Consider the following 24542-nt stretch of genomic DNA (forward strand, 5'->3'; position numbering starts at 1 on the left):
GACATACTCCAACAGTTTTTATTGACTTTATGCCATGTTCTAAAGTTCAAGTGAACGTGTGACCTGCTATGATGTTTTATTTCTAATATTAATTTCTATGATATATTAAGTGGAATATTGCCCTCTATGATGGAGGCAAGAAAAGAGTTCTAATTTTTTTCTGTCTGGGATCTCAGCCTCTTTCCCAGTGAGTGAGTGACCCAGGCTGACCTGAGCTCCATCTTGCAGTTGAGTGTTATGATCACCATGCCCTTTGGTTATCTGAGATGGTTATCTGAGATGGAGCTCACTTCAAATCAGATGTGAAAGACTCTGATGAACTAATTGCAAATTAGAAGGTGCCAGGCAGAAACAATTCAGCTAAAAAGCCAACAGCAGGAAGGGGAAGGTATTTCTTCAGAGAATGTCTCAAGTTACCGAGAGCTGTTCTTGTCCTGAGAAGAGGCTGCTTTTCATGTTTGCTCTTATTTTACTGTTGTCTGTCTTTCTGTGTTGTTCATATATTCAAAATCTCTCACATGAGTCGAAAGAATAGAACTCAAGATTTTTTTTTGTTTGTTTTTACATTGTGGAATTAGAGGATATTGGATTTCATATATCTTAAACACAAAATAAATACAATTTTAAATGGGTATATATATATATTATTTTGTGTGTAAGCATGCATTAATTCCCTTCAGTCATGTCTGACTCTTTGCGACCCCATGAATCCCCACCCTCCTCTGGCCATGGGATTCTCCAGGTGAGAATACTGGAGTGGGTTGCCATGCCCATCTCCAGGGAATCTTCCCAACCCAGGGATTGGACTTGTGCTCTTACATCTCCTGGATTGGCAGACAGGTTCTCTATATTCTGTCAGTGAGGTTAAAATCATCAGTTCATTTTAACCCATTTCACTGCTGGGTCCAGTGAACTGAAGTGACTTCTAAACCTTTTGTTCGCAGATGGGATCCAGAGGACGAAATCCCCCACAGTGGAACCAGACTGCATTGATGGAGTTCATCTTGCTTGGCTTCTCTGATATTCCTGACCTTCAAGGATTTCTTTTTGGGGTGTTTTTGATCATGTATATGATTATTCTGATGGGAAATAGTCTCATTATCATAATAACCAAGATGGAGCCTTCCCTCCAGACTCCCATGTATTTTTTCCTAGGGAATTTTTCTTCCTTGGAAATATGCTATGCATCAGTCACTGTCCCCAGGTTATTAGTAGATCTTTGTAGTCAAAACAGAACTATATCCCTTCTGGCTTGTGCTGCTCAAATGTATTTCTTTCTGGTGTTTGGAGCCACCGAGTGCTTTCTCCTGACCGCGATGGCTTATGACAGGTATGTCGCCATTTGCAACCCGCTGCTGTACCCTCTCCTCATGAACAGCAGGCGGTGTGTCCAGCTGGCCGCTGGCTGTTGGGGCAGTGGAATTCCAGTGCATGCAGTGTTGACCTACCAGATCTTCTCTCTACCCTTCTGTGGCTCTAACCGGTTGAATCACTTCTTCTGTGACATACCTCCAGTGCTCAAGCTTGCCTGCGGGGACACCCTTATAATTGAGACGTTAGTTTATGTGGTCGCTGTTCTAGTTGTCACTATTCCTTTTATGTTGATTCTTGGATCTTATGTGAGAATAATTGAGACCATCTTGAAGCTGCCTTCAGCCACTGGGCAAGCCAAGGCCTTCTCCACCTGCTCTTCCCATCTCATGGTTGTGGCTTTATTCTTTGGATCAGGACTCATTACATACTTAAGACCAAAGTCCAGTCATTCGATAGGAATGGACAAATTTCTCTCTCTTTTTTATACCATTGTCACACCAATGTTTAACCCCATGATATACTGTCTGAGAAATAAAGATGTTATGGTGGCAATGGGAAAATTTTTACTGAAATGAATTGTAATATGACTCAAAAGCATCACTTCATAAAATTTGTTTCTTATTTATTATAGTCTTCATGCACTAATCTCTGTTCTTTTCCAATTTTTCTATGAATCTTAATTATTATAAATAAGTGATATCATATGTCTAGATTAAATAAAGCCTCCTGCTATTTTTAAATAACGAATTCATCCCAAACTCAGTTCGAGGTATTGAAATCTCTGAAATAAGACATGGTGGTGTTGGTTTAGTCGCTAAGTCTTGTCCGCCTCTTGTGGCCAGGCTGCTTTGTCCATGGGATTCTCCAGGCAAGAATAGTGGACTGGGTTGCCATTTCCTTCTCCAGGTGATCTTCCCATCCCAGGTATTGAACCGGGGTCTGCTGCATTGCAGGCAGATTCTCTACCAATTGAGCTACGAGGAAATAATAACTGCTCTCATAGCAGTTATTAATGGTTGTTGTTAGTGTTGGTGCTTTATAACATTCAAGAATATTGCCTGCATGCGTGCATGAATGCTCCATTGCTCAGTCCTGTCTGACCCTTTGCAGCCCCATGGACTGCAGCCCCCATGCTCCTCTGTCCATGGGATTTCCCAGGCAAGAATACTGGAGTGGGTTGCCATTTCCTCCTCCATGGGATTTTCCTGACCCAGGGATCCAACCCATGTCTCCTGCATTGGCAGGCAGATTCTTCACCACTGACCCACCTGGGAAGTCCCACTGTCTATATATTCTGATTAAATGAGAGTATTCAAGCTTATATCTCCAGTGCCAACATATTGTCTGAAAAAGAATAGGCATCAAATCTACTGTATTAGACTAAAATAATGACTTGTAGCAAAGTATATCAGGTCTAGTACTTTTGGCCCCAGTTGAATCTAAATGAGCACTTGAACTGAAAATATGACATCATTTTTCAAGACATAAAATGTTAACTTGGGGCAGATATACCTCTGCTGACTTCACAAAATGATGGGAAGAGGAAATTATAGCCTGTTGAATTTGAGTTCAGAAAGTCTTTCCAGATTTTCCTTGTGAAATGTGGCAAGGCGGTCAAGAAGTTTGGTGTTTTTTTTTCACCACCAAACACCTCTCATGAAGACAACACTGGAAACCAGTTTCTAGAGTGAGGAAACTAGACGTTGCTGGGAGATAGCCCCTAAAGTTGCCAGTATAATGTGACCACCTTGATGAAAAAGGGTGGTACCTGTATGTTCATCAATCACTCTAAGTATGGATAGATAGCTGTGAGTCTTACAAGAACGAGAATCAATGTAGATGCTCCTACACATACCCCTGTTTCTACAAGAATTAGAGAGGGAAGAATCTGGGGATGCCTCCAGATACACTGGTAGGGCATCCTCAGATACTGGCTTCTGAATATAGTATTCCTCTCAGAACACACTACCTGCTTGAGGGTATGAAGAAATTGTCTTATTTTACAGGAAAAGAACCATTTTTTGGGTCAGTGTCAGTGCCAAAGAGAGATTTTCCACAATGGCCAGTTCATTGATCTCCTGGGTACAAGATCACTTCTTCAACATAACATGCATAGAGTCCACTGAGTCCCACTGAGTCAAAGTCGTTCAGTCATGTCCAATCTTTGTGACCCCATGGACTGTAGCCCGCCTGGCTCTTCTCTCCATAGAATTCTCTGGACAGGAATACTGGAGTGGGTAGCCATTCCTTTCTCCAGGGGATCTTCCTGACCCAGGGATCAAAACCAGGTTTCCCACATTGAAGGCAGATTCTTTATCATCTGAGTCACATGCATAGAAAACCTTCCCAGCTGGTTCCTTGGTTTTGACCACTTAAATCTTATTCTAAACTTGGCATTTCTCTCTGAATATGCCTTTTAGCACTCTATGTATTATCGTTTGCTTTGGAACATACTTCCTAGTGTTAGTCAGTCACGTCTGACTCTGCAGTCCCATGAACTGGATCGCACCCGGCTCATCTGTCAGAGGAATTCTCCACGCAAGAAGACTGAAACGGGTAGCCATTTTCTACTTCAGGGGGCCTTTCCAACCCAGGGATCTGACCGGTGTCTCCTGCATTGCAGCAGTCTCTTTACCTTCTGAGTCACTGGGGAAGCCCCTGGGACATCCTTATCCTCCCTCAAATACCCAGGTCAACATTGGCAAGTGAAGAGGTCTGTTCTCCTCTGATTTTAGAGGGAAAATTTCAATGACGCTTTGTAAGAATAAACTTACATGAAAAATATTATGAATATTATTAGAATTAAATTTCTTTAAAATGAGGACAAAATGTATTACACAGACCAATAGTTAACAAAGGAATTCAGAGCTTTTCATTAGTAGATTAATTATAGGGCAGATTGTTTAGAAGTAAAGTACTGCTATGAATATAGGGGTGCATATATCTTTTTCAATTATAGTTTTGTTTGGATATATGCCCAGAAGTAAATTGCTGGACCATATGACAACTTTGTTTTCAGTTTTTAGAGGAACCTGCATACTCTTTGCTATAGTAGCTATATCAATTTGCATTCCCACCTACAATATAGGAGGGTTCCCTTTTCTACACACCTCCAGCATTTACTATTTTTAGTCTTTTTAATGGGCTTCCCTTGTGGCTCAGCTGGTAAAGAATCAGCCTGCAATGTTGGAGACCTGGGTTCGATCCCTGGGTTGGGAAGATCTCCTGGAGAAGGGGAACAGCCACCCACTTCAGTATTCTGGCCTAGGGAATTCCATAGATTATATAGTCCATGGGGTCGCAAAGAGTCAGACACCACTGAGTGACTCTCACTTACTTAGACTTTTTAGTGATGGCTGTTCTGATATGTGAGGTGCCACCTCATTGTAGTTCTGATTTGCATTTCTCTAATAATTAAGAAAGTTGAGAGGTTTCCATGTGCCTGTTAGCCATCTATATGTCTTCCTTGTAGAAATGTCTATTTAGGCCATCTGTCCATTTTTGGATTGGCTGTTTGTTGGTGGTGGTGTTATTGAGCTGTTTGTATATTTTGGAAATTAAGTGCTTGTTAGTTGCATTGTTTGCAAAAATTTTGACCCAGTTGAAAGGTTGCCTTTTCACCTTGTTTATACTTTCCTTTCCTGTGCAAAAGCTTTTAAGTTTCATTTGGTCCCATTGGTTTATTTTTTATTTTATTTTTATTGCCTTGAAAGAGTGACCAAAGAAATTGTTCCTATAGTTTATTTATTTATGTAAATATTCCCTCCTTTCATATGGCACCCAATGTAGTTTATTTCAGGTTGTGACTTGTGTATTTGATAAGGAAAATCTGTAGTTAATCTCTATGTAAGTTAAGAATCACAACCTCAAAAAAAGACAAATGCATATGTGCTCTGAGGCGTATAGTAATTCCCAGTGGCTATCTATTTTACATGTGCTAAAATAAGCTTCAAGGTAAACCTGTGGCTGATTGATATTGACATTGGGCAGAAACCAACTCAATTCTGTAAAGCAATTATCCTTCAATTAAAAAAAAATCAATAAATTTAAAAAAAGAAAGAAAAAAGGAAAAAAAATTCAATTCTGAAACCATAAAAAAGTGTGTTTTCACATTACTGCCTTACTTGCTCAGGTGGAGTATTTCTTCAAACAGTGGGTGTAGTTAGTGTTCCCTTCTCATTTATTTCACTCAAGAAATGAGCTGGATTAACACAGGAATGGGATAAGTTCCTTGTACTAAGGAAACTATAATAACTTGATTGGGGATGTGTACCATTTTGGAATAAGTTAAGACTACAGAGAAAACGTATATTAAATAACCAATCAAAATTAATAGTTTTTAAACTTTGGCAAGAAACACTCAAGTAGCAAAGAGAACAATAACTACCTCATGAGTCAAGGTCCATATGGTGTTTCATTGCATCTGCCTGCATGTGATCACATGTAATTACTGTTGATAATGGAGTTTCTGCCTTTAGGGGGTTGATTCCATAATTAAATCCTATAATCTAATCCCCATGGTTACCCCACCCTCTTTAAGAAAAAAACAGTATAAAAGGGCAGCAATCAACATATATTCAAAAGGTGTCTCAAATTTTTACAAAGATATAATTCAAATTTTCTCTGCTTATCATTTAATTTTAAATGACAATTTTCCTATTTTTGTGCCTCAGCTGAGTTATTAGGGATTATAATACAACAGGAAACAGTAGACTAGACAAGTTAGTACTAAGACAGATGCTATTAAGTATGTGGTGCTGTCTCGGTCACTTACTGCTGTGGACAGGTGTATGGCATTAATTCTGTAGTGAGCTGTATAATGAGAACAGTTGTTTGATTTACTTTAAAACACTACAGAAATATTCTTACGAACATGAAAGATGTCAAAATAGTGGTTATTTGAAATGGATTATTTTTGCTATTTGTAGAATACAGAAGTGATTTCAGAGTGGTGATACATGAATTTGGGGTTGAAGAATTTAGAGAGCTGTCTTTATGAGAAAAAAAAAATCCATTTGAGTTAATTCAAATACCTGCTAACATTTCAGCAAAGATAGTTCTGTACTTTGGATGTGGCCTAAGAGATAAAGAATAGAACATAGATGTTGCATTTGCAAAAAACAGAAGTAAAACGTGGATTTAAATCAATTATTTAAGAGTCATACAACCGAGATACAACACAGTGAATTGCTTAATAAATTTCAATGCTTACTCATTTGTACACTAATTTTCCTCTTGCTTTTGTTACTTTATTTGGTATGCTCTGTTGTCCTTAGTTTTTATTCATGTTTGATGTACTTTGTTAATATTTATCAATAATTTATTAATATTATTTATTACTATTTCTACTATATCCAGCAAACTTTTTAAAGGGAAATATTTACACCTAATGTAAGTTAAAGTCGAAATTAAAAGATGTTACTCATTGGCAGGAAAGCTTTGATAAACCTAAACAGTGTATCAGAGCAAAGACATCATTTAGCAGACAAAGATATGTATAGTCCAAGCTATGGTTTATCCAGTAATAATGTATAGGGATGTAAGAGCTGGACCATAAAGAAGGCTGACTGCTGTAGAATAGATGCTTTTGAACTGTGGTGTTGGAGGAGACTCTTGAGAGTCCCTTGGACTGCAAGGAGATCCAACCAGTCCATCCTAAAGGAGATCAGTCCTGGGTGTTCAAGAAGGACTAATGTTGAAGCTGAAACTCTAATACTTTGGCCACCTCAAGCGAAGAGTTGGCTCACTGGAAAAGACAACAATTCTGGGAAGGACTGGGGACAGGAAGAGAAGGGGACGACAGGATGAGATGGTTGGCTGGCATCACCGACTCAATGGACTTGAGTTTGAGTAAACTCCGGGAGTTGGTGATGGACAGAAAGACCTGGTGTGCTGCAATTCATGGGGTCACAAAGAGTCGGACACGACTGAGTGGTGCTGGAGAAGACTCTTGAAAGTCCTTTAGACTGAAAGAGCTCAAACTAGGCAATTCTAAGGGGATCAAACCAGTCAATTCCAAAGGAAATCAACCCTGAATATTCACTAGGGGGATTGATGCTGAAGCTGCAATACTTTGGCCACCTGATGCAAAAAGTCAATTCAGTGGGAAAAGAAAAAAAAGAACCAACAACAACAAGCTGATGCTGGGAAAGATTAAAGGCAAAAGGCAGAGGGTGGTGGAGGATGAGATGGTTAGATAGTATCACTGACTCAATAGACATGAATTTAAGCAAACTCCTGGAGATTGTGAAGGACAGGGAAGCCTGGAGTGCTACAGTGCAGATGGGGTTGCAAAGAGTCAGACACAAGTTAGTGACTGAAAGCACACACACTAATTTATTTATAATCAATGGCCAGAAAAATATTATCTTTCACTGACTGATTTCATCTTTTCAGGATTGGCAGACACACTGGAGCAGCAGGTTATCCGCTTTTTGCTCTTTTCTGTGATTTACACACTTACAGTTGGGAATGTTAGGATGATCCTCTTAATCAGGACTGATTACTGACTTCACACACCCATGTACTTTTTCCTGGCTAAGCTGTCCCTTTGTGGGTATTTTTTATTCATCCATCATGACTACAAAGATGCTGGTAGATTTATGATCAGAGAAGAAGACCATCTCCTTTGCTGGCTGCTTTCTGCAGATGTACTTATTTTCGGCCTTGGCCACAAGTGAATGCATCCTTTTTGGGTTAATGGCCTATGACCACTATGTGGCCACATGCAACCCTCTCCTTTACTCCTTGACCATGTCCAGGACAGCCTGCCTGAAAATGGCCACAGGGGCTTTCACTGTAGGACTGCTGACCTCCATGTTTCAAATTAGTTGAAGAAGCAGCTTCGCATTCTTCAGTTCTAATGTTATCCATCACTTCTGTGACTTTCCTTCAATTATTAAGCTTTCAAGTTCAGACACATATCTGTATGAAATCATCTCATGTATAGGAGCTGTTGTGAATACAGTCAGAAGTTCACTGGTGATCCTCACTTCCTACTTCTACATTCTCTTCTCCACCTTTTGTATGCATTCAGGGAAGGAAAAGTGCAAAAAATTCTTCACATGTGCCCCTCACCTGACTGATATCATTCTGATTTATTCCACCTCCATCTACACTTATCTGAGACCTACTTCCAACTACTCCCTGACTCAGGATTAATTGGCTTCTGTGTTTTACATGGTGGTGATCCCCATGTTGAATCCTCTGATCTACAGCCTCAGAAATAAGGATGAAAAAAAGGGTTTATGAAATGTAATTACTAGGAAAAGGGTTCCTTTATTTTGTGAGTGGTTCATTTTCAGGACTAAATGGACTATGTCTTGTAATTTGAAATACTGGTCAAACTTATTTTCATTAGAGCATTGTCTATGTAATCACGTTCTGTTAATACTCAGTTCAGTTCAGTTGCTCAGTCGTATCCTACTCTTTGCGACCCTATGGACTGCAGCATGCCAGGCTTCCCTGTTCAACACCAACTCCCAGAGTAAACTCAAACTCATGTCCATTGAGTCAGTGATGCCATCCAACCATCTCATCCTCTGTCATTACCTTCTCCTTCCACATTCAATCTTTCCCAGCATCAGAGTCTTTTCAAATGAGTCAGTTCTTCACATCAGGAGGCCAAAGGATTGGAGTTTCTGCTTCAGCATCATTCCTCCCAATGGATATTCAGGACTGATTTCCTTTAGGATGGACTGGTTGGATCTTCTTGCAGTCCAAGGAACTTTCAAAACTTTTCTCCAACACCACAGTTCAAAAGAATCAATTCTTTGACATTCAGCTTTCTTTATAGTTCAACTCTCACATCCATATATGACTACTGGAAAAACCATAGCTTTGACTAGACGGTCCTTTGTTGGAAATGTAACGTCTCTGCTTTTTAATAGGCTGTCTAGGTTGCTCATAACTTTTCTTCCAAGGAGTAAGCATCTTTTAATTTTATGGCTACAGTCAGCATCTGCAGTGATTTTGGAGCCCCCCAAATAGTTTGTTACTGTTTCCCCATTTATTTGCCATGGAGTGATGGGAACAGATGCCATGATCTTAGATTTCTGAATGTTGAGTTTTAAGCCAACTTTTTCACTCTCCTCTTCCACTTTCATCAAGAGGCTCTTTAGTTTTTCACTTTCTGCCATAAGGGTGGTGTCATCTGCATATATGAGATTGTTGATATTTCTCCCTGCAATCTTGATTCCAGCTTGTGCTTCATCCAGTCCAGCATTTCTCATTATATACTCTGCATATAAGTTAATATTATGCAGCATTTATTTGATAAATATAATTTATCCCCATTAGGTAAGAGCATAGAACTTTCTTTTAATCATTGTATATTTCACAAGATCCCTAAAATAGAGATTATAAAGAAATTTAGATTAGGGAAATAAAGGACTAAGTATATAGAGACAAAAGCAACAAGGTCACATGAAATGAACCATTTAATGAATTTTCCCTTTTTTGATGTTTTGTTTTCACCATTTATGATTTGTAAGCGATATATATTACTGGTGGCAAAATATTTTAAATTCATAATATATTTCCATTTTATTTTGCTGAATCATTTCCTGGGCATAAGCTTAAATAAAATTCAAGAATGTTATTTAAATGTAATAGTAAACTCTTCAGCTTTTATTTCCTTTGTTTCCACAAATGCATACATATTCACTAATATATAAATATGAACTGTGTGCAGTGTTCTATATAGAAAAGAGCTGTTTAGTTAAAAAGCACAGTTAGACCAGCTTTTTTCTATTCTTTTCTTTTCTTCTCCAACATATCCTATTCTTCTATGAGTCTCTTCTCCAGAGTGATACATATACACAAAGCCACATGAACACACACTCAGTTTTGTTTGATTAGGGCATAGTTCCAAAACAGGCATATCAGTGTTTAATGGGTGAAACTGACATATTCTGTATAATAGACTCATGGATTTCCTGCTTATGGTAATCTTCTGTCGACTACCAACAAAATCCTTTAAAGTTAATCTGAATGCTAAAAGCACGTCTTAATTTGAAAGTGGAATGGGAGTGACTTAATAGAACTCAGGAGCAAATTGAGAGGGGGTCAGCTCTTGTTAAGATGGTAACTTTATTATATAGTTTTTGGAGAGAAATTCTTGAGCTTGCTGCTGAAGTGGCACCTGATAGAAGCTGTGATGTTCAAGTCAACTAGGATGCGGTGAAGCTGACCTCATGACCTGTCATAAAGCTGTCATCCAGCTCAGACATCTAGGTCCCTTTGCGGCCCACATAATTCATACTGGTCGGAAGAATATTCATGAGTTTAGTAGCCAGCATCTTCTTCGATTTATTTCACTCAAACAGTGTTGGATTTCAGGTTAAAATTACCCAGAAATGTGGTGAGTTACATACACACCTTTACACACAGACACACACTCACACATATGCATACGGGGGGAGAATCATAATTTTGGAGTGGGTTATGTACCCTTTTGGAATAAGCTAAAATTATCAAAAAATAGGCAAGTAAATAGCCAATTAAAAAATTGTTTATCCTTGGAAAATAACTTTAAAGTAACACAGAGATATATAATCAAGTTATGATGAAAATCCGTACAGTGTATGATTCCATTTACCTGTATGTGATCATATTTTAATTACTTTTGAGAATGGAGTCTCTGCCATTAGAGTATTGACTCATAATTAAAAGCTATAGTCTAGTCCCCATTGTCTCCCAACCCTCTTTCAGGAAAAAAAAATCCAGCTTGTGTATATATTCAAGACGTGTCTCAAATTTTTACACAGAAAGAATCCATACTGTCTCTGATTTCATTTCACTTCAAACATGAAAATTGTCTCTCTATAATTTTTATGCCTCAACTGAGTTATTAGAGAAGATTCTGATAAGAAAGAAAATAGCAGACCAGATGAATTAGCACTGGGAAGGACGTTACTGGGTACATGCTGCTGTCTCTGTTGCTCCCTGCTGAGGACAGGTGCAGGGACTGCTAGTATGGGCACTGAAGTGGTCACGCGTTTTGTAAATGAGAAGAGTTGTGCGGTTAACTTTTAAAACGCTACATAATCATTCTCAAGAATATAATAGGTGTCAAACTACTGGTTATTTGAAACAGGCTATGCTTGCTGCTTGGAGAACATAAAACTGATGTACGGATGGCAAGTCATAAATTTTGAAGATGAGGGAATACAGAGTCGTCTTTGTGAGAAAAAAAATGCATTTGAGTTAAACAAAAACCTCCTCAGAGAATGGGAAAGACTTCAGCAAGGTTAGTTCTGAAACTTATATTTTGGATATGGGCAATAGGAGAAAGAATGGAACATGAATGCTGCATTTGTACAAAACTGAAGAGAAACATGTGAACTTAGACCAAGGATTTGTGGATGCCTCAACCTACATTTAATACAGAGAATCGCTTAATAAACTTCAGCATTTATTCATCTTTTCACGAATTTCTACATTATTTCAGTTGCTCTATTTACTATACTCTTTTATCCAAAGCCTTTCCCACCCCTCGCATGTGTCACTAACTTCATTAACATTCCTATTACTTCATGTAAACATTGAACAGTGAAATGTTTCCATCTAATGCAAGTTGAAGCATGATATATCTGTAATAAATGGCCAGAAAAAATTATACTTCACTGACAGAGTTCATTCTGTTGGGATTAACAGACACATTGGAGATACAGGTTATCCTCTTTTGCCTTTTTTCTATGATTTATACACTTACATTTGTGGGGAATGTTGGGATGATCTTCTTAATCAGAATGGATTTTCGACTTCACACACCCATGTATTTCTTCCTGGCGAAACTGTCCTTTGTGGATGTTTGTTATTCATCCACCATCACTCCAAAGATGCTGGTAGATCTATTATCAGAGAAGAAGTCCATCTCCTTTGCTGGCTGCTTTTTGCAGATGTATTTCTTTATAGCCTTGGCCACAACCGAATGCATCCTTTTTGGGTTAATGGCCTATGACCGCTATGTGGCCATATGCAACCCTCTCCTTTACTCCCTGATCATGTCCAGGACTGTCTGCCTGAAAATGGCCGCAGGGGCTTTTGCAGCGGGCCTGGTGAACTCCATGGTAAACACCAGCTATGTAAGCAGCTTGCCATTCTGCAGTTCCAATGTCATCCATCACTTCTTCTGTGACAGCCCCCCACTTTTTAAGCTCTCCTGTTCTGACACACGCCTGCAAGAAAGCATCTTTTCCACATTCGCTGGTGTGAATATGGTTGGGGCTCTGCTGGTGATTCTCACCTCCTACTCCTACATTCTCTTCTCCATCTTCCGTGTGCATGCAGGGGCGGGGAGGCGCAAAGCGTTCTCCACGTGTGCGTCTCACCTGACAGCCGTCATCCTCTTCTATTCCACCTCCATCTACACTTATCTGAGACCTACTTCCAGCTACTCTTTGAATCAGGACAAAGTGGCTTCTGTGTTCTACACAGTGGTGATCCCCATGTTGAATCCTCTGATCTACAGCCTCCGGAATAAGGAAGTAAAGAAGGCTTTATGGAATGTGATTACTAGGAAAATGGTCCCTCTATTTCTAGGATTGTTGCCTTAATATTCTTGACTAAACAGAGCATGTTTTGATGTTTTAAAGTGTGGATCAAGTTTACTGTATTTCATTAGAATATTTTCTAATTAATAGTGTTTTATTATTACTCATGTACTTGTATCCAATTGGGTATAAACTGACTGATATAAAATGTGTATTAGACTGTTACAAAATTATAAACTTTCACCTGATTATTTTATATTTCCTTTGCATTATCAAAATCTGTGCTTATTCATAAAGAAATCATGGTTAGAGAATGAAGTTATTAAGTATTTAAAGACAAAAATGACAGTATCACATGAAACTAGCCAAGCAAAGAACTTAGAATTTTCAGATTATCTTTTCCAGTGCGTACGTTTTCACCATTTATGTTTTGTGATAGATTCTTATATAGCACATATGACATATTTTTAGTTTTGAATAGATTCCCATTTTATTTCATGGAATAATTTCCTGGGGATATGCTTAAATCAAAATTCAGAAATATCATTTTAATAGTAAACACATCAACTTTTATTTCTGTTATTTCTACAAACATATTCATTATAAAGAAGTTATGAATTTATATAAAAGAATGCAATTTAGAAAATTGTTCTCTGATTAGAGTGCACCACTTACAATAGTTTTTCTTCTATTGCCCTCTTTCCTTCTCAAAAATTTCCTATTCTTTTCTCACTTTCTGTCTTCCATGTGATTTATACACTCAAAGCTACCTCACACACATTTAGCTACTCCAGAATTTAATTAGCTCTACTGATAGATGTTGACATTGAATGGATGTAACATACATATTATGGAAATCTATCAATTAACAATAAGTAATGAAAATTAATCATAATACTAAAGCTAAGCAATAATATGAAGGTGAAATGGAAATTGGCTTTTTAGAACTCTGGAGTAAAGTTAGTGGGGTTCAGGGTTTGCTAAAAAGATCAACTCACATATAATTTTTGAAGGAAATTCTCCATGGCCTTCCTTTGCTCTTTCTGCCAAAGTTGTGTCTGATAGAGGCTGCGATGCTCAAGTCATCTGGGGTGTGGCAGAACAGATCATGATCTGTCACAAAAGGTCATTCAGGTCAAGCACCCATGGCCCTCTGTGGTCTGAAGAACATCCATGGGGTAATTCATCTTGTCTCTGCACCCCTGGGCTGTGTTCTCGGTCCATATTTTTTCTCTGTTCCTGGAAGCCCTGCAACAAGCTCATCAGGCTGGTCTCAGCAAAGATTCACTCCTTCACTAACTGACTCACCTGCATTCCGCTGCACCAGCCAGCTGCTCTTTGGTTGGTCTCTTTCTACTTTCTCTGTCGTAGGTATTTCTGGGATCAAGATAGTTCACTGATAAATACTAATATTCTTCTCCTTCCACTAAATGTTTTACTTTCTAGTGAAACTTAGGAATAGAAACATGGTGTTCAGGATGAAATTGAGTTATTCTGAGATTTGGGTGTTTTGACATATTGCCTTTAGACCATGTCACTGTTCTCTAACTCAGCCTTCTACATTTAATTAATCTTGTTTAATTAAGCTTGCAAATATTTAAAACTTTGGGAGGTTTTTTTTTTGTTTGTTTGTTTGTTTTTTTTTTTAATTAATGGATATGCTCCTTATATCTGGAGAAGGAAATGGCAACCCACTCCAGTATTCTTGCCTAGAGAATTCCATGGACAGAGGAGTCTGCTGGGATGCTGTCCACAGGGTCAGAGTCGGACACAACTGAAGCGACCTAGCATGAATGCATGCATTGGAGAAGGAAATGGCAACCCACTCCAGTGTTCTTGCCTGGAGAATCCCAGGGATGGGGGAGCCTGGTGGGCTGCCGTCCATGGGATCGCACAGAGTCAGACACGACTGAAGTGACTTAGCAGCAGCAGCAGCGGCTCCTTATATACATTTAGACTAATTTTTAACCTGCAAATTTTGCAAAATGTGTTTTTAAAATTATTGTATGTTCTTTCTTATTAGGGCTTCCCTCATAGCTCAGTTGGTAAAGAATCTGCCTGCAATGCAGGAGACCTGGGTTCAGTCCCTGGGTCTGGCAGATCCACTGGAGAAGGGAAAGGCAACCCACCCCAGTGTTCTTGCCTGGAGAGCCCCATGGACAGAGGAGCCTGAGGGGCCACAGTCCACGGGGTCACAAGAGCCGGACACGACTGAGTGACTAAAGCGCCACAGCTGCCTTTATGCCTGTGTGAGCCTGTTTGCTCTACTCCACACTGCTTCCTCTTTGATTTTCCAAGTCCTTTATCTCATTTGAAAGTTTAATGTTACCACCTTTTCCAAATATACAGTTATCAATACATGTTTTGCCTTATTCAACTGTTTATGAGTAATTTATTCACTGAAAGTAGTGAAGTTTGAAACCTACACCTTTGGCTTTGTTTTGCTCTACATTAGTGTTTAGGTCAGATAAATCAGGCTTATAATACCTGTGAATGTCACAGTTTGGAAAAGATGGAAAAAAGTAAGTAAGCAAGTTGGAAGGAATGACATAATCCATATTCAGTAACCACATGAATCCAAATTAATAACTAAAAAGGGGGATATTACTAAGAAACAGAGCCCTGAATTTAGGCAAAAATAAGTGAAGAAAGTGTTTGATATTAATATATAATGATGATTTTTTAAATTTAGTTTGTTAAACAGAAATTTCATAACAGAATTTTCATGGGTCTACTGAAAACTGAAAATTATACATTTTGTAAGGAAAAATTAGGTAAAAGTTAGTACTGAGATTAAGTGAAGAAATAATCTTATTTCACTTCATACTGCTCAGATTAAATTAAACACAGTGTATTAATTCATAATCACATTTCAATGGGCAGAGATGAAAACATATGATGTCAAAAAGGTAAAATGTAAGTAGTTAGGTGTACAGAAAATATTCTAATATGAAGTAATTGAATTGATGTGAGAATATTCAATCTGTAGAGATTAATGTACACATAATGACAATGAAAATATGTAGTTGCAAAGATACAGCTTTATTGGACATTATATAACTTTATAGGAACAATCTTAAGGCAAATAATTTTATTAAAACTATATGGAACATGTGACAAATAGAACTGTGGCACCAGAAAACAGAAATTTGGTCATTTTTTGCTAATGTGGGATACAACTTATAGCTTTGGTGGGAAAATGCTGAAATTCTCTTTAAATGCTGTAATATTAGTCCTAAAATGGAAACATTGCATGTACCCAGACACCACCCTTAAGTCTCAAAATAGTCCCTGGTATATTTTAGTTATAGAATAAATATTATTCTCCTCAGATTTGTTACTAAAAAAAAGGTAGTAATTATTGGCCATGGGGTTTCAAAGTTTTGCAAACAAGAGATCAACCTGATGATGAGCATAGCAAAAATTCTGAACTAATAAATTGGGTTCAAAACATTCAATCTCCTGAAATTGTCTCATCACTTAAACCTTGCAGTGTAAAAAATCAAATGTTTAAATATAATTTATTAACTGTGGTTGTGTTGTGTGTGTCAATCATTAACTCACTGGTAAAGGAAAACAGGAGAGATTAAAATACATAGATCTGTTACACATATGCATGATTCTACTTCATATCCCTGGTATCAGAGCTCAAGTTGTGTCCATTCAGTATGGAGGGGGAAATGGAATAAAATTCCCAAGTGTAAAAAGATTACAACTACAGAGGCAAAGACAGAAAGATTTCCTCTAGGTTCTTATTCACACAGTTGCAGGAAATGGCCTAGTTGAGCTGTTTGGTGTAACAGGCACTGTGGAACCAGTGACTTGGAGCCAGGTGAGTGCAGTTATGTGGTATATAATGACCACGTGGAATGAGGGGGCAAGGGTGAAGGATGTTCTTGGATCATTTATGCAGAGGGAGAGGAGAACAAAAACAATGCCTCTGCACTAACTGGTTGAACTATGACATAGATAGGAAACTCCTATAATTCGAAGACCTGAGGGCTCTAAAGAAGGGATTCCAAGACAACATCCCAGGTTTAGGGGAAGCTACCTGTGATGCTTTTGTTCAGTCGCTCACTCGTGTCCAAGTCTTTGTGACCCCATGGCCTGCAGCACACCTCGCTTCCCTGTCCTTCACTCTCTCCCGGGGTTTCCTCAGACTCGTGTCTTCTCCAGTGTACAGCTCCACTCTTAACAATCATTCAGGGTCAGGTGGCTCTGATACTGGTCAGTTCCATAGTTTCTGGGATCATTCTGAATGTGTTCTTTCCTATTTCACTGCCAAGAACTGAGTCAAGCAAGTGGAACAAGAAACTGGAAAAGCATTTGGGTTTCTGTGGAAAAAGATAAATGAAGGAGAACTGCATTGTTAGTGGTGTTTCAGTCTCTTTCATGGTGTATGATACAATCATGAGAACCAAGGAGAGATAGTGAAGGGAATTAAGGAGAGAAATGACATGATTTTATCTACCTCATAGAAAAAATACTGTCTTTGAAAGAGAAGAGATTGATGAAAATTAAGTATGAAAAATAAAGTTGTATAAAGCATGTTTCAATATAAAAAGTATACAAAAATATAAATTTTTCAAATTCCCATAAAAATAGGAGGAAATGAGTGAAATTAATTAATCTTTAGAAGAAACAGTAAGCATAATTTGATGACTGACTAATGTAGGTTAAATAGATGAAGAAATATAAATACATCATATTTTCTCTGGTGGTTGATTTTATGTATGATAAAATTGAGAATGAAAACAGAGGAACAAGTTTGGAAAGAAACTGTATGTAGATGCTGTGGCCATTTCTCACAATATACATACCTTATCAACCCTAGCTTCCCACATGGGTTATTGCAACCACATCTTAAGTGGTCTGTCTGCTTCCAACTTTGGTGCACTAAAGTGTATTGTGTTGCTCTGTCATAACATCTCTCAGACATTTTCCTCACTACTAGCAATGGAAGAGTACACATTATATATGATTTAGTTCAGTTCAGTCACTTAATCATGTCTGACTCCTTGTGACCCCATAGACTGCAGCATGCCAGGCCTCCTTGTCCATCACCAACTGCCAGAGTTTACCCAAACTCATGTCCATTAAGTCGGTGATGCCATCCAACCATCTCATCCTCTGTTGTCCCCTTCTCCTCCTGCCCTCAATCTTTCCCAGCATCAGGGTCTTTTCAAATGAGTCAGCTCTTCCCATCAGATGGCCAAAATAATGGAGCTTCAGCTTCAACATCAGTCCTTCCAAAGAACACCCAGGACTGATCTCCTTTAGAATGGGCTGGTGGGATCTCCCTGCAGTCCAAGGGACTCTCAAGAGTCTTCTCCAACACCACAGTTCAAAAGGATCAATTCTTCTGAGCTCAGCTTTCTTTATAGTCCAACTCTCACATCCATACATAACCACTGGAAAAACCATAGCCTTGACTAGATAACTTTGTTGACAAAGTAATGTCTCTGCTTTTTAATATGCTGTCTAGGTTGGTCATAACTTTCCTTCCAAGGAGTAAACCTCTTTTAATTTCATGGTTGCAATCACCATCTGCAGTGATTTTCGAGCCCAGAAAAATAAAGTCAGCGACTGTTTCTCCTATTTGCCAATCTATTTGTCATGAAGTGATGGGACCAGATGCCATGATCTTAGTTTTCAGAATGTTGAGCTTTAACCCAACTTTTTCACTCATTTCTTTCAGTTTCATCAAGAGGTTTTTTAGTTCTTCTTCACTTTCTGCCATAAGGATGGTGTCATCTGCGTATCTGAGGTTATTGATATTTCTCCCGGCAATCTTGATTCCAGCTTGTGCTTCATCCAGCCGAGCGTTTCCTATGATGTACTCTGCATATATGTTAAATAAGCAGGGTGACTATTTACAACTTTGATGTACTCCTTTTCCAAATTGGAACTAGTCTATTGTTTCTTATCCAGTTCTAACTGTTGCTTCCTGACCTGCATACAAATTTCTCAGAAGGCAGGTCAGGTGGTCTGGTATTTGCATCTCTATCAGAATTTTCCAGACTTTATTGTGATCCACACAGCCAAAGATTTTGGCATAGTCAATAAAGCAGAAATAGATCTTTTTCTGGAACTCTCTTGCTTTTTTGATGATCCAGCAGATATTGGCAATTTGATCTCTTGTTCCTCTGTCTTTTCTAAATCCAGCTTGAACATCTGGAAGTTCATGGATCACGTATTGTTGAAGCCTTACTTGGAGAGTTTTGAGCATTACTTTACTAGCGTTTGAAATGTGTGCAATTGTGTGGTAGTTTCAGCATTCTTTGGCATTACCTTTCTTTGGGATTGGAATGAAAACTGATCTTTTCCAGTCCTGTGTCCACTGCTGAGTTTTCCAAATTTGCTGACATATTGAGTGCAGCACTTTCACAGCATCATCTTTCAGGATTTGAAAGGTCTCAACTGGAATTCCATCACCTCCACTAGCTTTGTTTGTAGTGATACTTCCTAAGGCCCGCTTGACTTCACATTCCAGGATGTCTGGCTCTAGGTGAGTGATCACACCATTGTGATTATCTGGGCCATGAAGATCTTTTTTGTATAGTTCTTCTGTGTATTCTTGTCACCTCTTCTAAATATCTTCTGATTCTGTTAGGTCCATACCATTTCTGTCCTATATTGAGTCCATCTTTGCATGAAATACTCCCTTGGTATCTCTGATTTTCTTGAAGAGATCTCTAGTCTTTCTCATTCTATTGTTTTCCTCTATTTCTTTGCATTGATCTCTGAGGAAGGCTTTCTTATCTCTCCTTGCTATTCTTTGGAACTCTGCATTCAAATGGGTATATATTTCCTTTTCTATTTTGCTTTTGGTTTCTCTTCTTTTCACAGCTATTTGTAAGGCCTCCTCTGACAGCCACTTTGCTTTTTTGCATTTCTTTTTCCTGGGGTTGGTCTTGATCCCTGTCTCCTGTACAATGTCAAGAGCCTCTGTCCATAGTTCCTCAGATACTCTGTCTACCAGATCTAGTCCCTTAAGTCTATTTCTCAGTTCCACTGTATAATCATAAGGGATTTGATTTAGGTCCTACCTGCATGGCCTATTGGTTTTCCCCACTATCTTCAATTTAAGTCTGAATTTGGCAATAAGGGGTTCATGATCTGAGTCACAATCAGCTCCTGGTCCTATTTTTGCTGACTGTATAGAGCTTCTCAATCTTTGGCTGCAAAGAATAAAATCAATCTGATTTTGGTGTTGACCATCTGGTGATGTCCATGTGTAGAGTCTTCTCTTGTATTGTTGGAAGAGTATGCTTGCTATGCCCAGTGCATTCTCTTGACAAAACTGTATTAAGCTTTGCCCTGCTTCTTTCAGTAATTTGGCTATTACTCCAGGTGTTTCTTGACTTCCTACTTTTGCATTCCAGTCCCTTATAATGAAAATGGTATCTTTTTTGGTATTAGTTCTAGAAGATCTTGTAGGTCTTCATAGAACTGTTCAACTAAAGCTTCTTCAGAATTACTGGTCGGGGCATAGACTTGGATAACTGTGATATTGAATGGCTTGCTTGGAAATGAACAGAGATCTTTCTGTCATTTTTGAAACTGCATCCAAGTACTGCATTTCAGACTCTTTTGTTGACTATGATGGCTACTCCATCTTCTAAGGGATTCTTGCCTACACTAGTAGATATAATGGTCATCTGAGTTAAATTCACCCATTCAATCCATTTTTTTTTTTTTTTTTTTTTTTTTTTGCTGATTCCTAATGTCATCTCCTGTTTGACCACCTCCAATCTGCCTTGATTCATGGACTTAACATTCCAGGTTGCTATGCCATATGGCTCTTTATAGCATTGAACCTTGCCTCTATCACCAGTCACACCCACAGCTGGGTGTTGTGTGTGCTCTGGCTCTGTCTCTTCATTCTTTCTGGAGTCGTTTCTCCACTAATCTCCAGTAACATATTGAGCACCTACCATTCTGGGGAGTTCATCTTTCAGTGTCCTCTCTTTTTGCCTATTCTTACTGTTCAATGGGTTCTCCAGATAAGAATACTAAAGTGGTTTGCCATTCGCTTCTCCAGTGGACCACACTTTTTCAGAACTCTCCACCATGATCTGTCCACCTTGGATGGCCGTACAACACATAGCTCATAGCTTCATTGAGTTAAACAAGGCTATGGTCCATCATTGAGTTACAGTTAATCTAACTGAGGTGATTAGGTTTTACTTTATGATTCAATAAATAAAGGCTGAATGCATGAATTATTTTACATAGTTTAGCAAAGATTCATAGCGCAAAAAAGTAACACTACAATCTCTCATATGTATGTAACTTTCAACTAAAGATAAATTCTATATATGGTGTGAAGAGAGGACCTTAACTCATAACAGACTAGATGATGGGTGAATTCTAGATAATTTCCAAATTCCTTTCTGTGTGGTTAAAGAATGGTATTTTAATACTTTTAAATTTTGTATGCACTGATTGCATAAATAGATACTGCCCAAGATAAGACTGTGAATATCTTAAACAGCTTTACCTAGGAGGAAAATTACCCTACTCTCCAAAGACATAGAGTACTTGGAGACACATAAGGGGGCGTGGGTAGGTAGCTAGTGCTCCCCAGACCATATTCCATAGAGAGAGAAACTGTTGCAGCACTAATTGACTTGGAGGAGGCTGTGTTTACTTCTTAAGTTGTCTCAATAAACAGCTTATTGAGGTTAAAATTGGAGTTTTTCATGAAGAGATGTCTCCATGGTAAAAACAGACCATTTCTATTTAAGTGCACTAATTGATTTAAGGTATGAGCTTCAAGGGAAAATAGTAAGGATTGAATTAGTTACTTGAATAATTCAAACCAGACATGTATATTACATAGGGCAATATTCATTATAAAAGAGAATGGCATAGTGACTTCTTCACAACATTAAAAAAAAAAAGGTAAGCAGCAAGTATTTTCACCAGCTTACTTTATAGCAGTGTATTCTTTATAATTAAGAAATGAAAAAAGAATAAAAAACTTCCTTTCAGTCAAATTCATTAATGAGATAAACCTCCTGAACTTGAAATATGCAGTCTGTAACCACAAGAAATCAGACTCTCGTTTTTATGACTTTGAGTGAGATGCTGCATTTCGCACTTGCTTTCTGGTAATTATCCAGACATAGGTATTTTAAATAGATATTAAATGACCTTCACATGTCTATAATGCATTTTGCATATTCACAATGTCTATGCAGTTTCATAAGTATACATGCATACTCATATATATATCTGGAGGTAGAAACATATGCAAAAGCTGACTTTGCATTTGTCTGTTGTCAGACCTGTGGCTATTATGATCAAATTTCTTTACCCATTTTTTCTCTTTTTCTTATTTAATTGTTGCTAAAGACCTCAGAATTATCTAATTACCTTTCAAGGTCTGACATGTAAAATATAAGTAGAAGCATTTTCAGAAGAAAGGGCCCTCCGTTACCTAGAGCAATTCTTATCCTGAAAATAGGCCACACAACATATTTTTTGTTTTTGTTGTTGTCTGTTTTACTGTTACTCACAAACCCATAGTCTTTAATGTGAGCCAAAAGAAAGAGTCTAAGATTATTTTTTATTTTTACATTGTGGTATTTTAGGAAGCTGGATTTGATGTATCAACAAAAATACAACAACAAAAAAAATGGGTAGCTATCATGTGAATTGATTTGAAATCAATGAATTATTTTGTCTGGTTTTGCTGCTGGACAGGGTGCATCTGAGTGACTTTAAACATTTATTTATTTATTTATTTTACTGTACAACATTGTATTGGTTTTGCCATACATTTACTTGAATCCTCCATGGGTGTACACGTGTTCCCCATCCTGAACACCCCTCCCACCTCCCTCCCCATCCCATCCCTCTGGGTCATCCCAGTGCACCAGCCCCGAGCACCCTGTATCATTCATCGAACCTGGACTGGCGATTCTTTTCACGTATGATAATTTACATATTTCAATGCCATTCTCCCATACCATCCTTCCCTCGCCTTCTCCCACAGAGTCCAAAAGACTGTTCAATACATCTGTGTCTCTTTTGCTGTCTTGCATACAGGGTTATCGTTACCATCTTTTTAAATTCCATATATATGCATGAGTATATTGTATTGGTGTTTCACTTTCTGGCTTACTTCACTCTGTATAATGGGCTCCAGTTTCATTCACCTCATTAGGACTGATTCAAATTAATTCTTTTTAATGGTTGAGTACTATTCCATTGTGTATATGTACCACAGCTTCCTTATCCATTCATCTGCTGATGGGCATCTAGGTTGCTTCCATGACTTGGCTATTGTAAACAGTGCTGCGATGAACATTGGGGTGCACGTGTCTCTTTCAGATCTGGATTCCTCAGTGTGTATGCCCAGAAGTGGGATTGCTGGGTCACATGGCAGTTCTATTTCCAGTTTTTTAAGAAATCTCCACACTGCTCTCCATAGTGGCTGTACTAGTTTGCATTCCCACCAACAGTGTAAGAGGGTTCCCTTTTCTCCTCACCCTCTCCAGCATTTATTTCTTGTAGCCTTTTGGACAGCAGCCATTCTGACTGGTGTGTGATGGTACCTCATTGTGGTTTTGATTTGGATTTCTCTGATAATGAGTGATGTTGAGCATCTTTTCATGTGTTTATTAGTCATCTGTATGTCTTCTTTGGAGAAATGTCTGTTTAGTTCTTTGGCCCAATTTTTATTGGGTCTTTTATTCACAGATGGAATCCAGAGGATAAAATCCACCAGAGTGGAAGCAGACTACATTGGTGGAGTTCATCTTGCTTGGCTTCTCTGATATTTCTGACCTTCAAGGATTTCTTTTTGGGATGCTTTTAATCATGTATAGAATTATTCTGATGGAAAATAGTCTCATTATTATAAGAACCAAGATGGATTCTTCCCTCCAGACTCCCATGTATTTTTTTCCTAGGGAATTTTTCTTCCTTAGAAACATGCTACGTATCAGTCACTGTCCCCAGGTTATTAGCAGATCACAGTGGAGAATCTAGAAATATATCCTTTCTAGCCTGTGCTTCTCAGATGTATTTCCTTCTGGTGTTTGGGGTCACTGAGTGCCTTCTGACTTCCATGGCTTGTGACAGGTATGTCGTCATTTGCAACCCACTGCTGCATTCTCTCCTCATGAACAGTAGGCTGTGTGTCCAGCTGGCTGCTGGCAGTTGGGTCAGTGGAATCACTGCATGCATAGGATTTACTTACCAGATCTCTCTAACCTTCTGTGGCTCTAACCAGTTGAATCACTTCTTCTGTGATGTATATCCAGTGTTTAACCTTGCCTGTGGGGACACTTTTATGATTGAGATATTAGTTTATGTGATTGCTGTTCTAGTTGTCACTATTCCTTTTATGTTGATTCTTGGATTTTACATGAGACCAGTTGAGACCATCTTGAAGCTGTCTTCAGCACTGGGCAAGCCAAGGCATTCTCCACCTGCTCTTCCCATCTCATTGTTGTGGCTTTATTCTTTGGATCAGGACTCATTACATGTTTAAGACCAAAGTCCAGTCATTTGATAGGAAGGGACAAATTTCTCTCTCTTTTTTACACCACTGCCACACCAATGTTTAACCCTATGGTATATTGTCTGAGAAACAAAGATGGTACGGTGGCTTTGAGAAAATTCCTACTAAAATTGGACTGTGATTTAAAAATATTAATTCATAAAATTTGTTTCTTATTCATTACAGTCTCCACTCAATTTCTGTTATTTTCCCATTAG

At 38.4% G+C, this 24542-nt stretch overlaps 2 protein-coding genes and 2 pseudogenes across 2 annotated transcripts; all 4 read left to right on the plus strand.

Annotated features, from left to right (window-relative positions):
- The first annotated feature begins 971 nt into the window (after positions 1-971).
- LOC136174959 (olfactory receptor 10AG1-like) lies at positions 972-1889 on the plus strand. The gene has a single exon (XM_065945236.1). The coding sequence runs from the start codon at positions 993-995 to the stop codon at positions 1887-1889; it is 897 nt and encodes a 298-aa protein (XP_065801308.1). The 5' UTR covers positions 972-992.
- Positions 1890-3208: 1319 nt separating this feature from the next.
- On the plus strand, positions 3209-8565 carry LOC136175589 (olfactory receptor 5F1-like; annotated as a pseudogene).
- Positions 8566-11915: 3350 nt separating this feature from the next.
- Positions 11916-12872, plus strand: LOC136175590 (olfactory receptor 5F1-like). The gene has a single exon (XM_065945850.1). The coding sequence runs from the start codon at positions 11916-11918 to the stop codon at positions 12870-12872; it is 957 nt and encodes a 318-aa protein (XP_065801922.1).
- Positions 12873-13954: 1082 nt separating this feature from the next.
- Positions 13955-24542, plus strand: LOC136175591 (olfactory receptor 10AG1-like; annotated as a pseudogene).

Source organism: Muntiacus reevesi, chromosome 9, assembly GCF_963930625.1.
Source record: "Muntiacus reevesi chromosome 9, mMunRee1.1, whole genome shotgun sequence".
Classification (NCBI taxonomy): Eukaryota; Metazoa; Chordata; class Mammalia; order Artiodactyla; family Cervidae; genus Muntiacus; species Muntiacus reevesi.

Bases quoted from the DNA above. Each gene is read 5' to 3' on its own strand.
- LOC136174959 (XM_065945236.1), top strand. From the start codon at position 993: ATGGAGTTCATCTTGCTTGGCTTCTCTGATATTCCTGACCTTCAAGGA.
- LOC136175590 (XM_065945850.1), top strand. From the start codon at position 11,916: ATGGCCAGAAAAAATTATACTTCACTGACAGAGTTCATTCTGTTGGGA.